The sequence below is a fragment of the Siniperca chuatsi genome, linkage group LG2 (genome assembly GCF_020085105.1).
Source record: "Siniperca chuatsi isolate FFG_IHB_CAS linkage group LG2, ASM2008510v1, whole genome shotgun sequence".
Lineage (NCBI taxonomy): Eukaryota > Metazoa > Chordata > Actinopteri > Centrarchiformes > Sinipercidae > Siniperca > Siniperca chuatsi.
In genome coordinates, this window is record NC_058043.1 from 32,095,548 (window position 1) to 32,106,276 (window position 10,729).

General features: G+C 40.6%; 1 protein-coding gene across 2 annotated transcripts; it reads left to right on the forward strand.

The window, feature by feature from the left end:
- Nucleotides 1-118: 118 nt before the first annotated feature.
- Nucleotides 119-10,405, forward strand: zc3h11a (zinc finger CCCH-type containing 11A). Of its 2 annotated transcripts, XM_044212785.1 has the most exons (17): nt 119-210; nt 1,843-1,914; nt 2,834-2,975; nt 3,090-3,209; nt 3,413-3,536; nt 3,654-3,836; nt 3,940-4,005; nt 4,127-4,300; nt 5,004-5,081; nt 5,188-5,286; nt 5,514-5,576; nt 5,676-6,215; nt 6,399-6,472; nt 6,565-7,135; nt 7,511-7,683; nt 8,199-8,395; nt 9,025-10,405. In XM_044212785.1, the coding sequence occupies exons 3-17, from the start codon at nt 2,922-2,924 to the stop codon at nt 9,242-9,244; spliced, it is 2,736 nt and encodes a 911-aa protein (XP_044068720.1). In that variant the 5' UTR covers nt 119-210; nt 1,843-1,914; nt 2,834-2,921; the 3' UTR covers nt 9,245-10,405. The 2 variants fall into 2 exon arrangements, with proteins under 2 accessions (XP_044068720.1, XP_044068730.1); XM_044212795.1 differs by having other exon boundaries at nt 119-1,914; nt 6,402-6,472.
- Nucleotides 10,406-10,729: the final 324 nt, after the last annotated feature.

Genomic DNA, 10,729 nt, shown 5'->3' on the forward strand with positions numbered 1-10,729 from the left:
CCACTGGGCTCTCTATTTTAATCACAGTAGAGTGGTCGAATTTACAATCTTGACGTTTGACCTGAACGCAGCACACTGGGTGGCCCACCCTCGTATTTTTATCCTGCTGCCGCCATTTTGCTTTAGTCTTAGTGCGGCTGCGGCAGACATCGAACTGGGACGGGGTATCTACACTACACAAAGTTTTTAATCTTTTTAAAACTGAAACTGGTAATTAACATTGCATACTTTGTTTACATAATATCTTTGGCTGTTACATCGTAGTGTTAAATATCAAAATAAATACCACGAGTACCAGGTAATTACCAAATTAACAGCTGTTAGCTAGCTAACGATAAGGTCGCGATAAATTGGTGGTTTAGGTAGGCCGCTGTTATGTAGCATAAGCTAAAATAACCCTTAACTGCACGACCATAATATGTCATGTGTTGAGGCTGTAACATTAACGTTACATGTAACGCTACCGTATTCTGATAATATCCAGCCAGGGTAACTAAAAATCCAAAGTCACTCTATTGTTTATTTACCTAACATTATTCCAATGTTTGCCGATCTCTGTACATTAGTGTTTTCCATCACTGCTGGGAATCGCTCGTAGTTCGTTCCAGCTAGCATTGGGCTGCTTTGTATTATTCAACAATAAGTAATGTTATCTGATTGTTTTCTTGACTGTGTTAGTTTGACCATACATAGGCCTATCCTGAACCAACACTGAAGGTGACTTGTAACGTATGTTATTTGCCAAGAAACGTCAATTTTGGTCAGCTGTCTCAGATATGTTACCTGTAATTTAAGAATAACGACTATTGTGGTTGTGGCCCCAGGAGATGTATTTGTTTTACTTTTAATGCGAGTTAGTAACTATGTGAATCGTTATTTTCATCCCGTTATTTCAATGTAAGTGCTATTTTGTTACTTTAGAGTCCATTGTTCTTCTTCCTTAAGATGGAAGCCAGAGTTGTTCTTCAGGCTCTTCATCAGTCTCGAACTAAGGCCTCCATGTCTAGAGTAACGTTAAATAAACAACCCAGGTTTGGAATCCCGAAAACTGCAAATTTAGTTGTTCTTTATTCTGGATTAGATACTTGAAATATATAAACATGGGTTGATAATGCAGTGTAGTGAAAGTGAGTTTGTCCACTGACCTGGACCCCTGTTATAACCAAATTCCATTTTGCTCTTGAGTCATTATTGTGAGCATAGTTGTCTCATGATGCTGTACATCTGTGTGGAAATGTCCAACTGTCTCCTTTGTATTTGTGCACAACTGTCTGTCTCTTAATAACCCCTTTTCAGTTCCCTGGGCAGTGTTTTTGATTGATTTGTAGGTTTAAAACCATCCTCTTGGCCCTTTTGTGGGAATCGTTGGATATGGATAGCTTGCCCCCCATGAGAATACATTGGCAGAAGATTTTTTTTCTCTTCAGCATTGGTAATCAACAGCTGAAAATCTCTAGAAGCTTGAATATCCTGCCATCACCCAAATATCACCAAGTGTGCAAAATGCCTCCAAGCCCAAGAAGAAGCTGAGGATTTTTTTTTCCACCCACCATCCCACGTTTATCCCCTTTTTTGCCTCATCAATTTAAGCATTTTTGGAATCTACTTTTTTTCTTTTCTGGCTGTTTATGTCCCCCTATTTCTTTCTTTCATTGGTTTCACCAATTAATAAAAAATAATAAAAAAAAAATCCCCAAAGGACTATTGCATCCACCATCAGTAATGTTTAGCTGTCTGGCGGAGATAAAGATGTCTCAGAAAAGGGATGTCGTAGGAAGACAAGTGTCTCTGGGCGACCCATCCCCCCTTTCCTCTTATCTCACGGATCAAGTGTTCCTTCAGGACTCCATACCACCACGGAGACACCCTACCAGCAGTGCACTCAAGAGGGAGACAACTTCTCAGCCACCTCAGGTAAAGGTGGCAAAGGGCTAAAAACAAAATAAAAATTGGCTTGTTAGAACAGATAAAATTACCAGTTTAAAAAATACCTGTGTGAATGCTTACTGGCCAACTTAATTGAAATTTCTTAGATGCTATATTTAATTCCCAAAAAAAACATTGGTCAACAGGTTACATAATTAGTTGCATCGCATGTTTTATTTCTTTGTTTACATCACATTCCATACATATTTTCTTCTTCTCTAATCATTTCTCAGATGAAACAGTCTTAAGTAAGACATTGTAAAGTATAGAAATGCTTTCTCTTTGCATTCAGGGACTTTAAAAACAAAGACTGTCTCTGAAGAAATACTTAACTTAAAGCCATCTAATAAAAAGACAAAATCTAATTCTTTAACCAGTATTTTTGCTCATCCACACATAAATGCAGGCAAATGTTTGTCATAGAACAAAGCATATTTGTGAAAAGTTCCCCAATCTGGTGCTGTGTGTCATCAAACAAACAGACCTCAGGTCACATTAAGGACATGGACATTTGTCCGCAGTGTCATAGTTAATGAGTTCAAATTTGCACAAGGTCTATTTCATCTGAAGAAGTACACTGCTGCCTTAAAATGACAAATGCTTCCCTTCCCTAGCCCCAGTTTTGCATCTCATGTAATCACTTTTGCAATAATGATCGCATTCAGAGCACAAAAATAACTAACATTTATATCAGATAACTACAAGACAAACTTAGAAAGCCCAATAGGTTGTGTAAAACTTATGATATTGTACTTAATTCCAGTAAGAATCCCAAATATACAAGTTGGAACAAGTAGGTTCTTGATGTTAGCGTTACATGTGCAGACGTGTTAGAAAACTCTTAGTAAATTGATGTAATGGAGTAGGGTTTCTGTTTCTGATGTGTTGCTCTGCTCTGTGTTGTCAGGGAGAGTCCTGTTGGCCCTGAAGAGAACCAGCTGCTGGGTTTAAAGGTCGTAACCTCATCACCTCCGTCACTCAAGACGCATACCAGCATGACCAACCATGGAGATGACTGCTACTTCTTTTACTATTCCACCTGCACTAAGGTAAGCAAAGTTTGAGCACAAAGCTGACATATACACACATAGTGTAACCAGTTGGAAAGTGACTGGTGACCAGAAGAAAGAGTAGGGTCTTATTGTGTTTCATTTATCATGCAGGGGGACAGCTGCCCATTCAGACACTGTGAGGCAGCAATGGGCAATGAGACCATCTGCAACCTCTGGCAGGAGGGACGCTGCTTCCGTACCGTCTGCAAGTTTCGCCACATGGAGATCACTGTAAGTGCAATTTAAGCGTTAGTTTTAAACTGAAGAAAGCTCAGAAATATACAGTTGTTTTTTTTTTTACCCTTCTTTGAATTCAGTTGTGCTGTCGAATGTATTAGGGAACATTTTTAATGGACATAGATCCGATTGAGATGTGATCAGCGCATCTCATCCATGCATACTGTTTCATGTTTTTATATCTTTCATCAAAACAGAAAAACCGAAAGGAGATACCTTGTTATTGGGAGAACCAGCCAGCAGGCTGCCAGAAGTCACACTGTGCTTTCTTCCATGAAAAGCCCCGCTACATTGATGGCATGTTTGTCCCACCTGATAAAAGTGAGTGGACGTTGTTTGTTTAAGCAAACACACCAAGAATTGAAATTTAGAGAGTTTAAGACAATTTTACATCCACCAGTGAAAGATACTAATCGAAGATCGATGTAATTCTCCCAGGTCTAAGCAAGAACGAGGAACAGCCGCACGAGGAACCGGCTCCCCCACCAGCCACTCCTCTCCCCACTGCAACCAATCCCCAGCTCAGAGGCGTCATCAAGACAGAAACTCAGGAAGCAGTACCAAGCCCCACCCACCCACCAGTGGTGATTAATCCAGCAGATGATGACGAGGATGAAGATGGTGAGCTGGATTTAATTTCAAAATTACTTCTTTGTCTTTTCTAGTCCTCATTTTGAGACAAGATATTCCTTGTGGTTTTTACCACTCGTGTCTTTGTTTCCAGACCAGTTCTCTGAGGAGGGAGAGGATGGCAAGGTTGGCCCTTCGCCTAGAAAACTGCCCAAATCAGGTACGACTGCAGTCAGAGACTAAACTTTGGAAGCATAATTCATCATAATTTGCGACCACAGCTGTAGTACTCTTAAATCCTGTGTGAGTTTTTTTTATGGGTTAATGTTGTGTCTTGACAGATGACTCGCTGAACTTTGGAGTGAGCACCCTAGAGGAGATCCGGCTGAGGAAGGCCTTGAAGGCCAGCATGAAGAGAGCTGGTTACCCCATCCAGAGTGCTGATACCTCGGCCAATGGAGAGAAAGAAAACATCCAGTCATTTATTCGACCACCCCCCAACGAGGCAAAAGACGGTAAAAAGCAGAAATTCGTGAGATTGTCAGAATTTCAGGGAGTTGGATTCCCAACTCTGCATCATTCCTCCCAGATTCTACTTATTTACTAATTATATAGAGTGCATTTGGAAAGTATTCACAGCGCTTGACTTTTTCCACATTTTCTTATGTTACAGCCTCATTCCAAAATGGATTCAATTCATTATTTTCCTCAAAATTCGACAAACAATACCCCATAATGACAATGTGAAAGAAGTTTCTTTGAAATCTTGACTTGACTGTAATATGTCATCTTTAATAAAAATAAATCCAGAAAACCTTCATGCTAGCTTGACAGTTAGCTAGACCGCTGTTGCTACTGTATATACAGTTGCATTGTCTTGATAAAACAATGACTAGAATATGGATATTGACAGCTAAAATAGACATAATAATTGGTACTGATTTGGTTCAGGTCTAATATACTGCTCATGGTAGGTTTGAAGCAGCATTTTACTTGGCTCTGTCTCTCATCTGATGATGAGATGAAACATGGATTTACCATGCTTAGATATCTGGTCTGGATGTGCCCCACTTGAAAAATAAAAATAATGTCAATGTTGAACTGATTTTAAAGCAATTCAAATGAAGTGATAGTATAGTAACAGTTACTTTCAGTCCTAAAGAGAAGTATAATAATTATTACCCTGTCCACATGCACATGATCCCTCTGTTAACCCAGGCCGACTTACCTTTGAAGAAACTGGGAGATCAAGAGGCAGTGTGGCTGAAAGGCTTGGACGGAAGATGCCCAGCACTGGTAAATTTAGACTCTTGTTACACCTTATCGACAGATTTCATGCCAGTGCTAATAATAATAATCTTAATAGTACAAATTAGAAGCTCATGACTTGTCCTTGCTGTAGATGTAAAAAGTGGAGGTGGTGTCCAACTGAAAAGGAGTCTGGCTGAGCGTCTGGGCAGAGTTGTGGATGAGGAAGAGCCATTAATTCCCCCTCAGAAAAGTGAGTATGAGGACACATCAGGAACAAGCTAATTGGCATTCACTGAACATCACCTGTAGCCTTTTATTCCAAATCATGTGGATGATAGATAATGTATCTTTAGGTGGGAAGAGCAATGCTGTGACTATGAAATGTGTATATAAGCAGGTTGTTATTTTGATGGTGCTCGAATGGAATGAATAATATGTCTATTTATTTAAATATGTTTCTTTCTTCTGCTTCTACAGCTTTGAAGCCTATTAAAGAAAGACTTGGATTACCTGCTGGGTCTGTTGCACCCAGTAAACCAGGTAAGAAGTCTGAAGAATGAGAGATTTTGTCTGGAAAGATATTAATCATGCACATTGATTAAAACATTGTTTATTGTTGTCCCCCAACTTTCCCAACAGCTGAGACCAACATGGAGTCAAAGAAAGCTCCTGAGCAGATCCGCATCAAAACTCTGGAGGAGATCAGGCAGGAGAAGGCTGCAAAGTCTCAGAGCCAGACAAATGGCCCTTCAGTCGTGGTTCCAGAAATCAACATAACCAAAACCATCACTACTGAAACCACCAAGGGTATCAAGCAAGCTATCACCTTCAAAGACAATTCCAGTAGCCACGTCAAAACGTTATCTGATATCCTTCGCTCCAAGAAGAAAAGGCAGGAGGAGCAGCAGAAGCAGAACCCCAGCGCCAAGAAGACCAAGCACACTGCTGAGAAAGCTCCAAGCAAGAGCCAGGGAGAGTCTGACACAGCTGAGCCTCGACCTGAGGCTACAAACGTGGGGGGGGTTAGAGTAAAGACCCTGGAGGAGATCCGCAGGGAGAAGGCAGCCAGGATTCTGGCTCAGCAGGCCATGGAGGTCGAAAATAAGAAGAGCTCTGATACTGAGGATAACGATGCTAAGAAGCCTCGCCTTCTGTGCATGAGGAAACTGGCTTCCCAAAGTAAGACAGCACTTTATTTTTATTTTTTGTTCCGTGTGGGTTGACACAAGGAATGTATGCAGAATTGTTGTTAATTCTACATTTGTAAATGTCTTTCAGATTGAATTACATTTTGAATTTGCAAATTCTCATCTTACATACCATGTTTTTGAATTTCTAACATGAATGTTATGTTGAACTCAGCAGGCAACGTCACAACAGAGAAGAGTGCTGAAGTGACAGAAAAGCCACTGACAACTCATACTGCTGCTTCTGAGGTATAATAAGATATAAGATACTGCAGTATTGGCTGTAGTTGCTTGTTATTCTGTTGACTCAAGGTGATGGTGATTTTCCTGTGTCTTTCTAGACCAGTGCTGCCAGCAGTAACAATGTCAAGGTCAAGACCTTCGAGGAAATCATGCGGGAGAAACGCCTTCGCAAGCAGGAAATGGAGGCGCAGGCCAAAGGCTCGGCTGAAGCAGAGTCTTCTCAGAAACAGACTGCAGAAGGAACCCTGAAGAGGAAGGCTTCTGCTAAAATCAGTGTTACATTGCCAGGCTCTTCATCACCTTCCTCCACCACTCTGGCCCCTGACACTACACTCTCCACCCAAAAGCTCCCTGTTCGTAAAATGATCCCCCTCAGATCCAAGGCTGCTTCACCTCTGAACAGCACTGCTACTCCTGGGACGAGAGGTGCTGCCGTTGCCTCAGTCCCTGTGAAGCAGAGCTCTTCTCCACTGGAGGCTGAGACCGAGTCCCGCTCACAGAGCCCCAGCAGCTCCAGGGAGGTCCCAGACAAAGACACAAAGAAGTCCACCACACTGTCATCAGCCAAGCAGGCCAGAGCAACTCATCAGACTGCAGAGGCTCCTACTGCTGATAAAACACAGAACAACAATCAGAAGAAATCCCCAGAACACACTACAGACACCAAAGGTACCGCACCTTTAACACATACATACTTCATTTTGCAACCCACCTTAGACTTGGATAGGCAGGGGCAATTCTGACCTATTCACAGACTACAGTCTGTGCATTTACATGCACTTGAATGACCTTGTTATTGTTGGTATTCTGCAGACACTTGATTTATTAAATGTCATGTAAACGAGAAACCCAATTTTACTTAGTTGGGGTAAAGGATTTAGAGAAACCTGATTGTTTGGCCATGTCTACACATAACTTGGTTTCAAACAGGGTTTGTATAAAAAAAAAAAAATTAAAAAAAAAAGTACATGTGTGTAACGAAAGATGGAAGAGGAAGTCCTCTGTCTTTCATTATATATCATTAAATTTTTGCCTCCTTTTCAGTGAGGCCCAAACTCAATGTGAAGCCGTCTGTCATGAAGCCTGCAGTGCATGTGAAACCAGGCCAGAAGAGGAGGGGAGCAGAGCGATCTGCTGTAGCTGCTGTTAAACCGCTAAACAGTGCCTCCGCAGTGCTGGAGGAGCCACAGCAGGAGACAACATTCAGAGAAAGACAGGTAGGTTGGCACGCTGAGCCAGTGATAGTGATTTTATGTTTCCTGTCTGTCTGGAGGATGTGACAAGACCTTTTCAAATGTATCTTAAATCAATTTGATGTGGCACCTTTTCATATTTGCTTTTATATTCCCATAGATTTCCTCATTTGTGCATATTGCATTCATCTTTGAAAATTTAACTGTTATAAAAAAAATTCTAATGCTTTCTGCTGCATATATTTTGCACACTTTCTTAGTGTTGTAGTTTTTTTGTATCCATCACATTTTATTTATGCATTTCTACTCAACATGTCCTTAACACACTGATGTTTTGGGTTAAATTGTTTAATACAGCGATTTACACTATCTTAATATTTTCCTCTGATATATCTGGTCCCTTTTTTACATTGTGTATAGTTAATTAAATTCACATCTAATCTTAAGTTGAAAGAAAAAACTGCAGATAAAGTATGATGGTGATTCTAAACAATCCAGTGCTGTTAATGACCTCCAGTGCCTTTTTGTTCCATTGTCAGGTTTTCCCGTCCTCCAGTGCAGAGGCTCAGTTGAGCGCCGCTGTTCCCCATAGTCCCAGCACTCTGTTGGACTCAGGCTGCAGCTCCAGCCCACTAAGAGAGGAGCTCCAGACTGTCCCTGTCTTCAAACAGAGTCAAGAAACCAAGCCGACTGTCAGTGTTACTGCAGCCAGAGAGGCCTGTACAGTCCCCCAAAGGTAAAGGTCCACAGAGAGCCTAAAACTTAAAATTTAAACATGAACACTAACTTCTTGGTAATGCCAGACTTTACCAAGGAAATATCTGTAAACAGGTGTGGGAAGCAGTGATGTTGCTAGGTACGCGTCCTGCGTCTGATGCATTAAAATCCGAAAGGATGCAGTAAACTCACTATCGATGTGTCCAGGGGATGCACTCTATTTTTTCCCCCTGACAACGCTACATTGTGAACAAGCACGCGCACGCACGCACACACACACACACACACACACACACACACACACACACACAGAGCGCAGTCAGAATAGCAGGGAGGCGGTGAAGATTACTTGATTTGACGACAACTAGAAAAGAATGTGAAAAAACTTTGCCAACTTTTCTACACAACTACACCGCCCATCTGTCCATTATTATTTTCTTGGAGCGAGACACCCAAGACTTTTTCAGTTATAAAAATATTGTACAAATCCTTGCCCATTTTTTAAGTGTTTATAGAAAAATGAGACAATCCCAGTGAAAATTGATGGTGGTTGTACGGATTTTTAAACTTTTTTTTTATACATATGACATGAATGCAGCAATGTCAATTACTAAATAAATAAATAACAAGCCTCTCTGTGCATTTCAGCCCAGTACTAAAGACTCCCTCTCAGCCCAAGTCACGGAGACTGAGCATAGCTGCGTCCCGCACCGCTTCCACCTCCAGCACTGCTGCCTCCACCTCTGCTGTGGATGACTTCGAGGAGCTGATCAACGAGTTCACTGACGACCATCTGGAAGAAGACGTGGACCCTGGCATCGGAGAGGAGGACCTGCTGCAGGAACTGTCAGAGATGATTGACAGCTGAGGGCTCCATCGAGCACAATCAACACCCTGCCCCAACTTCTCGCCCACGACCTTGTCTTGTGACTCTATATTTAAAAGAAGTGAAGACCATCACCCACTATCTACCATGGAGTGTTTTAAAAAGATTTCTTCATAAGTTCAACTTATTTTAAGCTTTAGGTTCATATTTGTTGTTCTTTACATTTTAGAGATCTTCTCTCCTTTTTCATGTCCTGCCCATATGATCATCTGATGGCCCAAGGGTTATTCTGCAGGGCTTAGATTCTTTTTTTTATCATGTCTGTCCATGATCATCGTCAAACTTTTCAGGTCCTGAAAAGAGAAAATAAAAAAAAATCTCTGGTGCTGGGAGATGAGAAGAGCATCCTCAGTTTGTCAGGAATTCCTAAAAGATAAATGTTGGGAATGATGAATGTGTCATTTTAGAGAGAAGTCATATCTGTATACTGTGTATGCAAAGGGAAGAGCAAGCTGAATATAGAAATAATGAATACTGCTGCACTTACAGTAGCCTGCCCCCAACTACTTGTGTTTTATTTTATATCTGTGAGCAGACAAGACTGCTGTTGCCCAGCTAATTCCCAGATTATGACAAAAGTATCAGTTTTACTTAAACAATGACCCTGTCAACGAAGCTCAGGTCAAAACCTGAGAGGGAGTTAAAATTATTTTTCTAAACTTCATCAGTCACGTTTCTGTTAGGATCATTTTAGCCATCAGGTATATGTGGTTTATAGATTTTCCACTCAGATCTCAGATCTTGTGGTGTGCACCTTCTACCTGTGCGTGTCCTTCAGTGGTTTTTATAATGTTTGAAAGAAATGTGTGTATTTTTTTTTTAACCAGTTCTTTTATTCAGTGGGCATACTTGGAAACAACTAGTCTGGGATAAGTGCTCTCTGGTCTTTGTTAATGAACACCTCAGGGACTGTTTCTGATGTTTATATATTCTTTATATGATTGACAAACACTGTATTTCAAATTAACAATGCTGTCTTTAGTTGTCTTTCTCTTTTGCGTTAGCATTGGTTTATCAATGTGGTCTGAGAAAAGATCAACTTGTTTTTTTGGTCTTAAACGTGTTTGCTCTGTCCTGAACCTTTCCCACAAACCTACTTTTCAAATGAATTACTGTGTAAATAAAAAATGCTTTTAATGACCAGCTAGATCAATAATTGACTGATGATTTAAAATAGAACTCAACCAATACTTTTTCGATTCATAAAAGAAATGTATAACCTAGCCTTTAACAAACATCACAGTTTATTTATCTATTTCATTCCACATAAAAAATACAATGAGGTAAAGGTATGTAAATTAGATGAAATGAAAATGAAATTACAAACAGGCAACCATGATGTTAATGCAGTGGACAAAATATTAGAAACACCTCTCCTATAATGCAATACAAGTCAACAGCAGCACAAACTACATCCTCCAAAAACAACATCAAAAACTATTATAACCTTCATGAAGGAAGGATTTA